The 16,771-nt window shown below is 39.3% G+C and overlaps 1 protein-coding gene across 1 annotated transcript in view; it reads left to right on the top strand.

Moving 5' to 3' along the window:
• Positions 1-16,771, top strand: part of UST (uronyl 2-sulfotransferase) — a gene marked incomplete at its 3' end in the record, with an annotated part of 169,444 nt that overhangs the window by 91,189 nt on the left and 61,484 nt on the right. Inside the window, exon 4 of the mRNA XM_081997119.1 lies at positions 2,780-2,859. Coding sequence (XP_081853245.1) covers positions 2,780-2,859 — 80 coding nt within the window. The remainder of the gene's footprint in view (positions 1-2,779; positions 2,860-16,771) is intronic.

The raw sequence follows: 16,771 nt of genomic DNA, 5'->3' as shown, positions 1-16,771 counted from the left end.
GACTGAGTTTGGTAGCAAGAGATTAAAAAAACCGCCAGCAGCCAGATGCTGTCCTGCTCTCTGTGCCGCTTTCCAGACTCCCCTTGCTCCTGAGGCAGAAGTGCTTGGGCTAGTCCGGCAGCAGGGTGGCATGAGCCTGACGCTGACATCAGGTGAAGTGCGACGGCAAACGCGGTAGTGGTGTGATGTGAATCCGCCTGGCGCTAGCGCATTGGTACCAGCCCCAGGGTGAGCTGAGGGGCAAGGGAGGCTTGCATGGTACTTTGTAACACTCACGTATACCCACGCACGCATGTTTATCTAGCCATAGCGTATTAAAGTTGCCTGTCTTTGTAAACGTGGTGGGATTACTTTGTACGGCTATGCTATCTTTATGTCTCTGTTTATACTCTGGTGATGGCTTTCCATTTATTCCAAGATGGAATTACAGTGGTGACTGTAGTGGCATGAATAGGGTTTTTATCCCATATCAAGAACTTCCTTCTGCCATCTTCCTTCCTTCATTCATTCATGCAGCTAGATGATAAAATGCCAACCTAACGTAAAGCTTCATACAGTTGATGATTTCACTTCTCCTGTAACTTGTCTGGGTGAAAAACAAAATAATAAGTCAATTGAGACACCTGATACCCAGGCTCTGGAATCTCCCCTTGTTTCATTCTGCAAGGAGGATGAATGTAGTTTTTTGGCAGAGAGAGTTACCAGTCCTAAAGAGATGCTGCCTTATTTGGTTTGCTAGGAAAGCCTTTGTCTCTTCAGAGCATTAACAAACAATGCTCAATTATTTCGTGCCAATTATTGCAAAGTTTCCTGAGCTTTCTAATTCTGGTCTGAGCAAGCTCTGCTCTTCAGGTTTATGAATTTCTTGCTCATAGCATCTGTATTGTACTGAAAGAGCTGTATAAAGACCTGCTTGTACTTGAATCAAACAGTCCAGAGTCCAGATATGACTGACTGAAGCAGGGGGCTATTCCCTGCCTTTTTTTAAAATCACATATCTTCTCTGTTTTCTCTTGTTTCTCTTTTCCTTTCATATTGCCTTTCTGTTGGTGGTCTCCTCTTTATGTTCCATTCCCCTGGATTTACAGCCTTTCTCAGTCCTAATATACCTTGATGTACTAATATAACTCAATATACTTTCTCAGACCTAATATGCCTTGGTATACAAGATCTATACCTAATATGCCTTGATGTACTCTAGTTGGACAGGAAAAGGCCCATCCTGAGAAGATGGACAAACTGAACTGTTTGCTTCAGTCCTCATCATACATCAATGTGTATAAAATGGTTGAAGGCCAAGGAAAAGTAGGGAAAAGCGTATTAATGTGTGCACTTTTTTATTTGGTCCTAAAAGTTAAACAGCTGTAGCTTCTGTTGTCTGAAAGAAGAAGGCAGGTTATGAGTCCTAGGGAAAAAAGAAGAATGAAAGATGCATGAGAAGCAGTAAAATGTGATACACAGTGTAAAAACCATGCTAAAATATCAGTGTATCAAAACTGGGAAATAGAAGGGAAAAAAATTACAATTGCTGTCCCTTAAATGTAGTTTAATATTTGTTATGGCATGGACATAATTTTCTACCATGCTTTTCAGGCTTTTAGAGCAGTAACTCATCACATGCCAGTCAGTATATCTTGACCACACAACAGGCTATAGCCCATGTTTTTCCTTGTTTTGTTTATGTCAGATACAGCATTCAAGTTTTAAGAAATAGATTATTTTTTTAATTAATGTCTCCTTAATGGTGTTTAAATCTAGTACATGAATTGATATGACTCAAATTAGAGTGTTTGGTTCACCTTCTCTTATGACTCTTTTTTTTTTTTTCCAGTTTATGAATTTCTGTTACTTCCTGTATTACTTTCTACTACCCAGTCTGTAAAATCAATAAACCTATAATTTCAAAAGCATTTGTGTTCAGTGTCCATAATATAGCCTGCATTTGAGCACAGAATAGAAAATCTGAAAACAAATCTTAGGAAATTAATAGTAAGGAAGCAAAAATTAACTAGGACATCTCAACTCTCTATCATGGTGCTCCACCAGACACTTTCAGTTTCCTCTAGATGACAGCTAGAGCTCAACTTACATGACACAGATATCCATATCCATGCTGTGCAGTCTTCAACATATGCCGTTTACACTATTCCATTTTAATGATCTGAAATTTTAAATATTTTTTTAAATGGTGTAAACATGCCTGAACTAGAACTTAGCATCATCTTTCTAAAACTGCCCATTTAATTTGTACTCTGTTTATTATTTGCTGTAATAGTAAAAAGAATGGCACGTGCTAATTTCTGTATTTAAACAGGTGAGTCAATTGGTGTTTTGGCAATGTTGGCAATTTTTATTGTTATGTGAAAATGGTCATTGGCTCAGGTCCCACTTTCTGTTACAGTTTCAGACATTTTACATTTTGGCATTCTGGTGAATAGAGACAGTGTCTTCAGAGGGCAGCTGCCACTTACAAAGCTCTGGTGCAGATTTAGGCAAGGTTTAGATTTTTCCTTTAGTTTATGCCTTGCCTTAAAAAGATACCCTCTTTTGGAAGTACATAAGGTCCATGATAGCAGGATGGTGTCTGTAGCTCAACCTTTCTTGCTTAGACATGAAATAGTAGTTGTGCTATCTTGATGACAGTGTTTGAGAGTGGGGAAGGAGTTCCTGAGTAATTCAGCCTTGAAAATTACATCATCGTATGTTGCTTGAGAGTTATATTTGTCTCAAAATTTGTGTTGATGTAACATGGAAAATTTGATTTGTTAATTCTTTTTAGATGGAATTGATTAAAAACATAAGCACTGCTGAGCAGCCCTATTTATTCACTAGACATGTTCATTTCCTCAACTTCTCAAGGTAAGGCATTTTTTCAGTTAAAAGTCTTTTTCATTGATTTCTGTTAATTTTAATACATAGAACCTTTTCCCTCCCTTTTTTGCACTGTTTATATGTAATGTACTTTTTTTCCTCCTCCTTTCTGGCACTGGAAGTCACATTCAGAAGTTGGGGGATTTTATTCCTGCGCTCTCTTTGCTACAGAATAGTTATGTACACTATGTTTGTGAAAAGCCGGGGTGCTCTTGCGTGTCTTTGCCTCCAAGATTATTTTGGTTTATAACACCTCCAGTCAACATGCATGAGATGGTAATTTGGGTCCTTGAACTGTTATGAGTGTTTCATCTCTGTATAGTCAGATGCTAATATGAGACCGAAAACTCCACTGAATGGAATGACTCTTCATGAATATGACCAATTTAATTTTGTTTTGACAAAATAGTCCTTATTCCACAGGAATACGGAAGTATTTATAAATCATGCAAGTCGATTGTGCTCTGTATCATGGGAATGCAGTCCCTTCTGGCAACTATTTAAAAGTATGCAGCAGGACTCTAGAGACATTTATAGCACGGAATCTGAAGAAAATTGAATTTGGATTAAACTTCTAAGGAATTTTTGGATGGATGTGAATGAGTGATGCCAGTTAGCATTTAGCCAGGACACAGAGGTTAAAGCTGACTGCAGATGGTTATTGCCTAGGCTGTAAATTTAATTTGGAAATTATATTCAGGAACCATGCCATCTGTGCCACTAGGCTGGACTCCTTGCATTTAGATTAAAAAAATTCTGTAGAAGTGTGAATTTTCTGCAGATCTCTGCTGATCTTTGCAGATCAGAGCTTTCCTAACTTCCCAGCATTTTGTTTATGTGGTTAATGTCAGTGCATGTCCTTTGAATGTATGGCTTCAAGCGTAGGTAGACAGTGTAGTAAGAAATGATAAAATTGTGGGGAGGCTTTTTGGTTTTTGTTTGGTTTTGGTTTTTTAGAAAATAAAATATTTTGAGTGATTGGAAATTCACTTGACCTATAACTTAACTATGGGCATGATTTAGTTACATGAAAACAAGAAGAGTTAAACAAAATTCTGATCTTCCATGTTCCCTGTTGTGATTCTTTGTATTACGTTTAAAGAATAAAGAACTTGTTAGAACAGGACTTCACATCATTGGTAAAGGATCTCTTCTCTCTGCTGAAATGCAAGATCAGACAAGTAGCCACACCTGAGGGTCAAAGGGATGTTTCTTGATTAAATTGATTTTTCGGAGACGGTACGCAACATTAGGTACATGAGAAAAAGATGATCATCATTACCTCTTTCTCCTCCCAAGTTCCCATTTTCTATGCATGTGGTACATCCTTGCCACATAGGTAACATGTTTCTTCTGTAATGTGTCCATGAGATGAAATTGCTCTACGTTTTTCTTGCAATACATATTTCATAGAGTCATAGAATGGTTTAGGTTGGAAAAGACCTTAAAGATCATCTAGTTCCAACGCCCCTGCCATGGGCAGGGGCACCTTCTGCTAGACGAGGTTGCTAAAAGCCCCATCCAGCCTGGCCTTGAACACCTCCAGGGATGGGGCATCCACAACTTCTGTGGGCAACCTGTTCCAGCGCCTTACCACCCTCATAGTAAAGAATTTCTTCCTTGTATCTAATCTAAATCTACCCTCTTTCAGCTTAAAGCCATTACCCCTTCTCCTATCACTACATGCCCTTGTAAAAATTCCCTCTCCAGCTTTCTTGTAGTACCAGAAGGCTGCAATAAGGTCTCCCTGGAGCCTTCTCTTCTCCAGGCTGAACAACCCCAACTCTCTCAGCCTGTCCTCACAGGAGAGCTGCTCCATCCCTCTGATCTTCTTTCGTGGCCCTCCTCTGGACCCTCTCCAACAGGTCCATGACCTTCTTATGTTGGGGGCCCCAGAGCTGAACACAGTAGTCCAGTTAGGGTCTCACAAAATTTGTGAAAATATATAAAAATTATATAAGGTGTATAAAAGTACTTTCAGCTTCCTTTTTGGCTGTTCTTTGCAAACCTGAAAAATGTGTTTTTCTTTTTATTGAGAGGACACTTGGTTTAACTAGTAGCTGTAGAGTAGTGACAAGGCTGGTGAATCATTTTAAATGAGATTGAAGTGCATCAACATTTCTTACTTTTGGTTTAGCCTTTCCTAGTGTTTTCTAATTAATAAATTAAACATTTTTGAGAGTTTTAGTCTTTAGTTTCAAAATTTATTGGTGTTGTTTCCCCTAACAGTGAAGAAGCATGTTGCATATTTTCTCTTTTCCTCAATTCTAGGATGATTTTTTTTTTTCTTAAACTGAGTTTCATTAGGAACTGGAGTGTCAAGTACTGATTTTTGCAGGAATTTCAAGAATGTGATTTAAATACACATTCTAAATATTACCATATTATGAAAGCATTTTAGTTTTGCTTGATTTTTTGGAAACTATTCTTTTTTTGACCATCTCCAGCAGATAGCTGAACTTAAATTGTCTGTGGAATATGGTTCTTCCTGTTTGCCCCATCTTTTCTGCCAGCTCAACGTAAAAGCTGTGCAATACCCCAGAAACTAAAAGAATGAGGATCAAAGTATCGACGTGGTGTTTTCTGTCTGACAGCTGAAGACCTTAGACAGCAGCTCTCCATGAGCAGCCAGCTCAGTGGGGAGTGGGATAGATGTGCAGGGACAGGTAGGAGACAACTGATTCTTGACTGAGGCTTAGGGCAGCTTCAGATCTGTGAAAGCCTCAAAGATCAACCTGAAGATTGAAGAACCCTACTTTGGTGAAAGCCCTTGCTCCTTCCCAAGGAAAGGGATGAGACTTTCTATTTTCCATTGTAGCAGAGGTGTTCCTTGAAATCATGAATTTTTGCAGGGGCAGCCATCCTGGGCATTAGTCCAGCAACCAAACTTGCTTCTCTTGTTTGGTATTTTATACCTTTGAAACCAAACTGTTGTTTGCAGGAAGGGATAAGGAACGCTTTATTCTTCTTCCTCCTGCATGTATCAAGCTGGCAGACAGGTAGGAGATAGAAGGCATGTTATCTTTGCTACTCTTTTGGTAAGCTCGAAGGTCACCGTTGGGACAAAAGAAGTCTCTTCCACGCGCCTTGCACATCTCTCCTTGAGTGCTTTTAAGATCTATAGGGATTGTGTTAAGCTGTTTAGAGCATATCACCAAGGTACTAGAGAAGCAGAGAAAATACAAGCAGAGTTGTGCAAAAGGGGAGTCTGCTTTGCTTTTGCTTATGAGTGCTTGTCAGCTTCCCAAATAGTAGTAAGAAAAATAAATTTGATTTTTGTTTAACATCACTGATGTGAATAGCAGCAATGACAAATCATTTGGATTTCCCCCCTTTGCACCGTGCACCTGCTTATAAACCTGTCAGCGCCTAGAGGTCTCTGATTATTCAGAAAAGGATCACAGCATTTACTTATGATTGTTTCCAGCTGAAAAAAAGACTATCTCTTCTTTCCAGAAAAAAATCTCTAGTAGAAGTAAGCTAAGCCTTCAGGGGTGAATTTGAGCACACGCATGTTTCAGAGGCACCATTACTTTTGCTGAACAAAAGTTCTAAAAACTTGAAAATCTCATCTTGACCTGAATGCTTGTCAGGGATGTTTTCCCCTCATTTGTGAAGAGTGTTTTGAGAGTTCCTGCGAGTTCAGGTGAGTAAATGAATCCTCATTTACTCTCCTAGATCTTCATCTTTTAGTTCAGTACTAGGTTTTCTCATCTAAAGTAGTGCAAAAAGGCAGACAACAAGGCAAATCTTAAAAGCACGCATTAAAGCAAATCTTACGTGAATTTTTACAGACATGAATCTAATTAATTGTGGCTTTGAACAGAAGATAAAAAAATAAGTTTCTTGCTCTTCGTTGATGTGAGTGATTTTGTCCATAGCACTTGCCACAGGAAAAGCTTTTATTCCCAGTGGTTGCAGCTTCTGTTTCCAGTCTCTCCAGTGCAGCTACAGCTAGCTCTAGCTCTAGACCCAGTGCCTTGGGAGGGTGAGTACTCCATCCAGTCCATTTCGGGACTGTTTCTTTTGGGGAAGGTAGTGCTGTTAATTGCATTCTCCTTTACTTGTGATTCCTGGGTGAGGAATATTTATTATGGCTCTGTGGTTATCGTCGTCCTCGTTTCATCCTAAATGCTGGACTGACCTCTCCATACCTGGCTTTATTCTAATAACCCTACTTGGAAGTGTTCTTACACACAGAGGTAAACATTTAGGTGCTTTTTGGTTTCAAACTGGCTGTTGCTATTGGGGTTAGCCCGGCATAGGGTTTTCTTGCTCTTGATTGGAAAAAGAGTGTATTTCTCAGAAGTCTTCCATGAAAGCGTCTAGGCTGCCTCTGAAGGCATCATGTTACACCGCCCCTGTCACATCCTTGGGCAGAGGAGCAGACAGTTGTCTGTCAGCTTTACTGTCAAATTACTGTGGCTAATTTCTAATGTGAATTTCTCTGGCTTTTGCTCCTTATTGACTGAAATGCTTTTTTTGTTCCCTGGTGTTTCTCCGGGTACATCTATCTGCCACTGCCATCTCCAAACACCTTTTATGCTTCCTTTTGATCACAGGTATTCTCAAACCTCTTGCCGAGGGATGTTTTTCTCATCCATTTAATAACTCTGTGACTCTTCTCTGAAATTTCTCCAGTAGTTCCATAGTCTTTATTAAGTGTAAGCATCAAAACTGTACTCTGGACCTGTATCAGCTTCACTAATGCTGTATATGGTAGGAGAAAAAAGTCTTTGCAGCCGCTGTTCTTACACCTTCTAAAGCTACAGTTGCACCAGAGCAATACTGGATTTCAGGGCAAGTTGTTTTTCCAGTGAGTTTCCTAGATCCTTTCCTAGTCACTGTTTACCAGGCTGCCGTTCCCCTTTCTGTAGAGATGGCCTTCATTCCTTATTCTTAAATGCATTAACCAAGGGAAAAAAATGAGCAACATGAAGCATGCAAAATTACTAGCTTCTGTCCTGCTGCAGTGGATGTTGTGAAGTAGAAAATTCTTTGAATAACAAAAAAAAGAAAAAAATCTCCACTGATACTTATGTGTACCCAGAATGCTGAGATCTGTTGGCCTACCTTAAAAAAATCACAAGAGAAGACAATTTTTTTCTCACCTGCCCAAGGAGCACTATGAGTTGTCAGTCATAACCTCTGCTGTGGTCTGCAGTGCACGGGGCAGAGGCACCCACATACACTTGTCTGAACTCGGGAATTCAGGAGGTTTGCCTCCACTCAGGGATGTGTGCCCAAGAAGGGCACGTTGCAGGACCAGGATGACAGCTATCGTTTATCTTTGTCATATTCCAATTCCTTTTCAAAGGTAATGCTGCATGTATTTAAAAAGAATTGTGGGAGCTGTTAAATTAGTAAAAATACTGATTTTTTTTTCTCTTTCTGAATTGCTTTTTATATTCTAATGTTGCTGAAAAAAGCATCCAAAATGTTAATCAGAAGAAAATATTAAAGAATGTCTCTAAGCAGGTGAAGCTTTATATGCTGATACGTTTGCTGAGATTGCAGGTGTTATTGATAGATCCAAGCAGCACATTGTTAGAGTGCAGAAGCTCTGAAGAACTGGAATGACCCGCAGAGAGACAAAAAACTATTTCAGGGTAGCTGCAGGTTGTTCACAATGCCGCTTGTTGTCTATTTACCCTGAGAAAAGATGAAGCAGGAAGAAGCTTCAAGTTTGTGGAAGAGCCCCACTTGACCTTTTAGTAACCTTCTGCTGAATTAAGTAACTATAACAGTCTTTGGGCAGCTCCTCAAGATGCTTGACATGTGCTCCAAGTGTCACAGATTTCAGAGAAGCAGAAAGAACATTTGCAGGAATGCACGGGGGGCTGTGAGGCCATGGTTTTGTGTCAGGATGAGTCAGAAACGGGGAGGAATTGCGTAACTTCCGTTTTGGATGCAGGGAAGGCAGCTTTCCTCCCTCCGACACCGAACTGTTCATCTTTCGAGCATGCACTTACAGACCCGAGTTCGGGCAGAGCAGGAAGCTTGGTTGCTCTCTCTTGTCTTGGCATGAATGAACGTTACAGGAGAATGTGTAAAAACTTAAAGATGTGCCTCTGTCAGTGACTGGTAAGTGACTTTTGCTTGTTTAAAGGCTTGCTGATTAGATCAGGGTAAAGTCCTAAGAGGGAGAAGTATTAAAAAGACCATCCAGAGAGAGAAACAGGCTTTTTCATGTCTCACTGGAGCCGTGAATTCTTTACTTTCTGCAGTAGTTACAGGCCACTGGGGAATGATCTCCTTTAAAATTTCCTGTGATGTGGTAGGGAGATGCAGAGATAAAGCATGGACCCAATTTAATCTTACATTTTAATTAGCCCTTATAATTCAGTTCAGTATATCTTATTTGTTCAAAGCCAGGATGAATTACTGCCCAGCATTAGTATGTGAGGAGTCATCCTTTCTGCGCTGTCGGGCAGCTGCCCTCTTCTTCCTTTCAGCTGCAGTTTAATATCTGCAGTGTGTATTTAACATCTGTGGGCATGTGCTCAAGGGGATGGGACAAGACTTTGCTTTTAGCATAATTTTCTAAGGAGATAAGACTCATAGAGCAGTTCCCCTCTTCTGCATGTCTTTCCAGTTTCCACACACACCTGATTCCTAAATAATTTCTCAACCTGTCAGCCAGTTTCAAAACAAATTTGGAAGGCCTGTAGAAGACTCTGAGACAACCACACTGCTGCAGGTACATGTGCTGGAGGGAAAACCAAGCAAAACAGAGCTGCTGGACCTTCTGCTGGGCCAAGGCCAGCACCCACCTCCCTGTGCCCTGCTTGCTTGCATGCCAGCACCAGCTCTGCTGTGTCCCTCTTGCTCTGTGCATGAGGGGTGTGGAGGGACAGGTTTTGGAGAGAAGACAAAGATCTGTTGGGTCTTCTGCTTGGGGAGGCACTTGCCTTTAGTCCCTGGAATCAACGTAAGAAATACTTCTGGGTTTCTGCTATTCATTAGCAGAGTTAATGTGTAAAGTTCTTGTTTTTCTTGAAAAATTCTTTTTTGGTAGATGGTCTGTATCAGCATTACTGATTTGTTTCTTTTATACTACTTTTTTAAAGAGACACAATGGCTAACACTAACCAATAAAAATTAGTAAATCAGGCTGCTATAGCAGCAGACAGTGTCACGTGCAGCAGTGCTGATCAGTTTGGACACTTTCCTTCAACTCTGACCTGAATTCTGAATTATGGGTAGCAGTTAATCACATGCTGTACAAAGGCAGAGATAAACAAAGAGAGCTTCGGTCTGCATAAGCCCAAAACTAACCTAGTTTTTAATATTGTTCAGGGGGGTTTGTGGTTCATCAGTTTTGTGTTTTTTCTCATGCAGAAGCAGCTCTAAAAATTGCGGTTTAACACAGCACTTTGACATTACAACATTCCCTGTTCTTGGGCTCTGTAAAATGTGTCAGTAGCCAACAAACAAAAAGGAGGTAAATCTTGGAAGAATTAACTTGACTATGTCATGCGAATAAGCTGCATGTTTGAAAGCAGGAGCACACTGTGTTGACAGCGTGGTGTTTGAAAGCCTTGCATGTTGGTTTGTTGATCATTTGTAGGGGTTGGATGACACATTTACAATTTCTTATGGCAAATAAATATCTCGCTTTGCTGTGACTTAATCTATATATGTATCTTTAGTCCATTGATTTGGAAATAGAATTTCACTTTTGAGTTTTTTTATAGACTGGTAAGAGGTCAGTAAAACCAGGGTGATTCTGTGATGCTGTTTTCATTGACTTAGAACAGAGTCATGGGATATTTGTTACAACACTCAGATTTATTAATAACTTGAGGATTCTTGTTTCTCCCTTTCTCTGGAACAAGGCATACCACACAGAGCATAGATGTTTTGCAGAACATGCCTATGATGCGTTTTAACTGTTCTCCACTAGCTTTTGAAAATAGCGTGCTAGGCAAATGCGTGGAGCTGGCATAACAAGATGATGAATGTCCATGACCCTTTGAATACACACTCAGGTATACTTATGTATGAAAAGCAGGATTTCAGTCAGCTCACACTGCTTCTGTACAGCTCAGCTGTGGGAGGGATTGGGCTCTTTGAATGCCTCCTTGAATGAACATCTTGAAACAATGATTGCAGCCTACAATTATCTACTAAAGTAGTTTCATGTTGTGAATTTTTTCTCTTTTAAAAAAACCCCATACACACCTAGGAAATGTCATTAAAAATACGGTAACAAAAAAATTATTGCCCTCTGGGTAAGCTCTTAAAAGTAGGGAAATGTCAGCTAAACTTACATACACAGCCTTAACACTGTGTCTTTATGTGTGTTCATTATAATCTGTACTTTTTGCTAACACATCATGAAACACTTTCTACCATCATGTGAGGTCTGCCTTGTAAAGTACACATTTCATGAATGGCCACATGGTGCTGTAATCCCTCCTACATCTTTTTTCCTTTTTTATACTACATTTTTTTAATGATGTGAGCGTGTAATGATGTTTTTTAACTGTGACTTGATGGAAGGCTAAGCACAAATCTAACATGCAGTTTGACCTTTTTATGGTCTAAGGGGTTTTTGGGGGTTTATTTTTTTAAAAAACATTGCTCTATGGTGAGTTTTTCCACAGATTTAAGATTATCTGATTTAAAATTTATTTCCCTAGATTTCCTGTGTTCTTTGCATAATAGACTTTTTAGCTTTCATTCAACTGGTAATAAGATACTCTCAGAATGGAGATGGTTGCTTGAAATTTAGTTACTGAAGGTGGGATCAGGCATAACACCTAAATTATCCTTTTTTTACTGTTGTTTGGTTTCCATGCTCACATTTACACTGTAGGTTATATTACCAGTTTGGGAGGAACTTAAATTAAGAAAGATGTTGATTGCTCCAAAAGAGAATGATCAGAGTTATAAAAAATTGACCTGTGAGGAAAGATTGAAAGGGCAGAGAAACAAAGAAAGGGAAAAAAAAAACACACACCAAAAAAACAAACAACAGAGAAGACTGGGAAAGAGGGGACTGTGATAAAACTTTTGAATTTTATGTTAAAAAGGTTCTACAGAGATAAAGGGACTATACAGTTCTTTATGAGTAATGATAGCAGAAGTGGTGGTCTTAAATTGCATCAACAGAGTTCTAGACCAGACACTTAGGAAGAAGCTTGAACAAGGACAGCAAAGCAACAGAATAGATTGTATTTAAGGATTTTGGAGCTGGTAGTGGCAATTACATAGCTGATCCTGCCTTCAGGCAAAAAGACAGATTGTGGCAGTCACAAGTAATTTCTAGTCTTTCTCACCTTTGTGTAATTCACCATACAAACTATTTAGATTTGAATCTAAAGCCTTCATATTTCAGGACGGAAATTTAAGTCTTGATTCAAAATCACCAGTAATGGAGAATCTGCTGCCCCTTCCAATACTGAACTGTTCTCTTGAATTGTAAATTGTGAGTTATTTTTCCGCTTAATTTTTTTGAGAAATCCAGTTGACTCCTTTTCCTTGGATCTCAGAGTACATTTGCCCTCTTCAGAGGTAAAGACTCCTTTTATCAAATTTTTCCCCTATGTAAGCTTTCATGTGTAATTTGTTGCAAGCCGTGTTGCAGTCATCTCTTAGCCTTCTCCATATTTTTTCCCTTCTCATTTTCTTTTCAAGCTTGAAGGTTTTCAGTTTCTTGACATTTTTCCATTGCAAGGCATTTTTTTTTTCATCCTTCTTGTGACTCGGCAGTGAACTTTATGCATGCTTTGCTTAAAATGGACCCTGTTAGTGGTCATATGAGCGTTGTGCCAGGTCTTTGCTCCTCTCTGGTCCTGCTTCTCAGAAAAAGGGAAACTAGGATTATTCTGGCCTGTAAAGTCTCACATGCTGCTAATAATCTGTGGAGGCATGCAGATCCTTGCCAGAAGTGTTACTTCCCTGTGAGTGTCCTCTGTTTTGGGTTTTATTTGTTGTAATATAGTGCATGAAGTTTGCTTGTGTCTTGCTTGCCCTGTGGCTTAAGTGGCTCTTTATCAGCAAACCGCTCCCTTTATTATTCTCTCCTTTTGCACCTTTGTTATCTGAAAATTTTATCAGTAGTTTTGCACTTACCTTCTGAATCACAGATCATCATGTTAAACTGTGTAGATTCAAAGCCTCAAGCAGGATGATATCCACAGCTCCCTCTATTTGATGGTGATTACATAGAATTTCACATCTAAGACGGGGCAGCCATGTTCTCAGTTTCAGTTACATTGATTTTTATATTCTATACCCTGTATACATGATATATACCACCAAGTTACAGTGGGGTTTTTTTATTATTATTATTATTATACCAAATTTGCTGTATTTCAGTTTCTATATGGACATACCTAACATTATCTTGAGTAGCTCTGTGACAGCCATTTCTACAGAACAGCTGGAATCACCTCTGACACTCCTGATAAATGTATCCATATGAGAAGTTGAATATGCAGTGCCAAGTGCATTGCAATATCCTTTGCATTACAAGCTTCATAAGAAGTTGAGCCTCAAGACTGTATGTGAACATAACTATCTCAGCCAAATCTGTGGTCTCATCCAATTTTGAAGATGTATCTTTTCTACACACCATATTTGTTGATTTAATACTTTCCAAAGAGCTGTATCAGCTGTTCTGCTATTTCTTGGAAATTTATGGTAATAATTTGTAATTAGATTTTCTATTCCTCTGTATAATGTGCAACATTCGCATCTCTGAATTATAATGAAATGTTAATCAGAGGTCCAGAGAGATCCTGAGCCAGACCTTTGAAAAGTCGTGTGTACAAGGTATCTGGAATTAAGTGATTTTAAATAATGCAGAGTTTGACTATAGCTGCTGTTAGCGTTTTGCGGGGAGTGTTTTCTCTCTTCCTTGTTCCCAGCTGTAACTTTACATATCATAAATGAAAACAGAATTAGTAGTTCCTGCTCAAGTGTTGCCTTTACTTGAGTTGGGGATGCTATAGAGACCGAGGCAGGATTTGTGTCTGTGTTAGTGCTGTTCATTATGCATTTATATATTAAACTACTTTGATATCCTCCGCATAATGAAAGGCATAGGAAAAAAAACTCATTGTTTAGCATGCATGAATGTAAAAGACTGACAGAAATATAACATAAAATGTTCTGGGAGATCTACAGGATAGTGAAATAGAGAAATATAAGGCTTTGTAATGTAATCTTTTAGCCATTAGCTGGTCTGAGGCAGTTTACTAAGCAGTTCCCAGAGGACTCAGTTGTGATTTTTAAAATTACATTACCCAGACACATCACTTCAGAAGCTGAAATTTCTACTATTGAAATCACAGCTCCAGAAAGGGTAATTAATGAGGAGTGTTGCCAGTTTGCACTATTTTACTGTTAACCTTGAACCACTAGGCATTTTGGATCCCCACACATACCTCCCGTTCATGGCCAGGCCAGCCAAGGATGCAGTTTTGAAACAAAAAGATTTATCTCAACTCACTTTTTTTCTCTTCCTGATTCCAAAGAAAAGCTTGAAAACATGACAATAGCATAGGATGAAGGCATAAAAGCTGGAAGTGAAGCACTACAGACAAAAACAAGAAGATAAACTCCTTGATTTTGGAGGCTGGCAATACCATGTAGTCCCAGGCAGGCAGCACCTCAGCCTGCTCCTCTACGTATCTTTGCAGCTTGTCCTTGAGGAGGGTCATTGGAGCATCCCAGAGGTGTCTGGTGCCTTGTGTGTGGGATAGGGTTGCTTTGCCATAAGCACATGCTAATACAAAATGTTATAATATCTTTTCATTTCAAGATACCTGTTTCAGAAGATAGATTTTTATGTAACTTCATCTTATTTAAGTTCTAAAAAGATTAAGGTTGTATGTTAGTGCTTTTACGTGACCTCCCTGTGAAGCTGTGCTGCAGAGCAGGTAATGGAGCCGTAATGTAATTGATGAGTAAAGCTTGCTGGGCAATTGTGCTCTCGGTGTGTGATTCTCGGTTGTATGAAGCTGTAAAAGGAAATTGCACTTCCGTTCTAAGAAGGACACAACATGCCTGTCCCTATTAATATTAGGTGACTGTCAGTTCTTGTTTGCTTCCATTTTATATTGAATGGCTAGCAACCAACTCATTTGTTAAAGAGGAGACATTTTGCATTAACAGAGTAAGAGGCAGCCAAAGTTCTTCTGGAGAATAAGTCGGGAGTCGTCTTTTCCTTGAGAAGTGTGGTTTGCCTGCAGGGATGAAGAAGCCTGCTTCTGCTTGTGCAAAGAGTTTTGTGCTGAACAGAAATGCAGCAGCCTCCTGAAGTGAAGTGAAATGAAAAATAATAGGAGCTGAGAGATCCTCCATTTTAAAGCCAAGCAAATCACTTTGGTTGAATTTTTTTTTTTTTTTTTTTTTTAAATCATCTTATAAGGGGTAACAAAGATTTTGCCCTTGTAAATAGTAACATCTGAATTAATCGGAGACATTTTTCTAAGAGGCAGACTTGTAACATCTGGTATACTTCTCAGGTCTTTTTTTTTCTTTTCATTTTTATTAAAAAAAGAGATGAGGGAGTATATTATTAATGAAACTAAGTATCATTGATTGAAGCCTGCAAATATTCTAGCTATTTTGATGTGGACTCCAAAAATATACCTGTCACAACAGAGCAGTTAAAACTAATGGGATTTAGTAGCATATACTAAATAAATCAGGAGAAGTTAAGTACAGGAAGAGCACTGCAAAGGATCAGTGTATACGTTTTCAATGCTCTGCTGGAGTGGTGGTGTCCTGGCTCACTCTACCCAGTTGCAGTGATGTGCTGCTGGGCATGAGAATGACCAGGTACCTTTATTGTGCAGGATCCAGTCTTGATCCCACTCAGATAAGGTAAGCCTTCTAAGGCCTAGAAAAATATGATTGTGTCCCTTTTTGGATCCTTCACAATAAGTATTTGAGTATAAATATGGTGACGTGATGTATAATGAGAACATGGTATGTTATTGTTTGCAAGAGCACTTTCATGTGGGTGGTGTTAATTTGAAAAGTTTCACTCTGGAGAGCTAAGTAATACTAATTATGTTGTGAATGATAGGTACCTAAAAATATGCAGAACATACTTGAACAAATACAGCATTGATTTGTCCTTTTTTTTCTCTAAATAGCTTAAGGTTATTGATGATTTTTTTTTAACTAGTAGGTTTTTTTTATGCCATGAGAGTGCTGCTTAGTTTCCATAAAAGAGTCTCAGTACAGTCCATAGAAACAAATGGTTGGAATTTGAAATATTATAAACTATGTTTAAAAAAAATGCAGATTTGAATAAGAGCCAGAACAGACTTAATTCTTCTAAAAATTCCCTGCTTGTTGCCTGGTGGAACAACTGCAGCTGGGTGTATACCAGGCTGGTTACTGTGTGCAGGAAATCAGAAATTTGAGCTGTCCCATGGTGGTTGGGTTTTTTTGTTGGGTGTTGGTGGGGTTTTTTTGCTTTTTGGGTGCAGGGGGGAGGGTGCAGGCACAGTCTCCATCTCAGAAATGAGAAGTTCCTCTGTAGCTCTTTGTGAAAGACTGACCTCCCATCTCAGCTGTCCTCTTGGGATGGCTGAGCTTGCATGTGCCTCTTTGCTCAGAGCTGTTGGTACTGAATTTACAGTTCACGTGCTCGGGGACATGACCTTACCAGTAAAAGGACGGGCTCTGACACTTTGGTGGGTTGGTTAAGCAATCTAACCCCTCCTTTAGAAAAGACAATATGTGTTGAATATTTCTATCTAGACAACTAATAGCTGCCTGCTTTTGATTTTTCTCTCTTCTGAGGAGCATTTAGGCTTAGTGTCCTCTACAAAACCCAGGCCAAGATATCTCTGCTCCCTTGCTTCTCTGAATCTTGTAGTCTTTCTGTCTCAAGACAACTTGCTGCTGTCATCGCTTCTTACTGTCTTCATTG

This window comes from Phaethon aethereus (assembly GCF_964289735.1).
Source record: "Phaethon aethereus genome assembly, chromosome: 3".
Lineage (NCBI taxonomy): Eukaryota > Metazoa > Chordata > Aves > Phaethontiformes > Phaethontidae > Phaethon > Phaethon aethereus.
The sequence above is the reverse complement of the archived record's forward strand: the minus strand, read 5'-3'. Positions and strand labels throughout refer to the sequence as shown.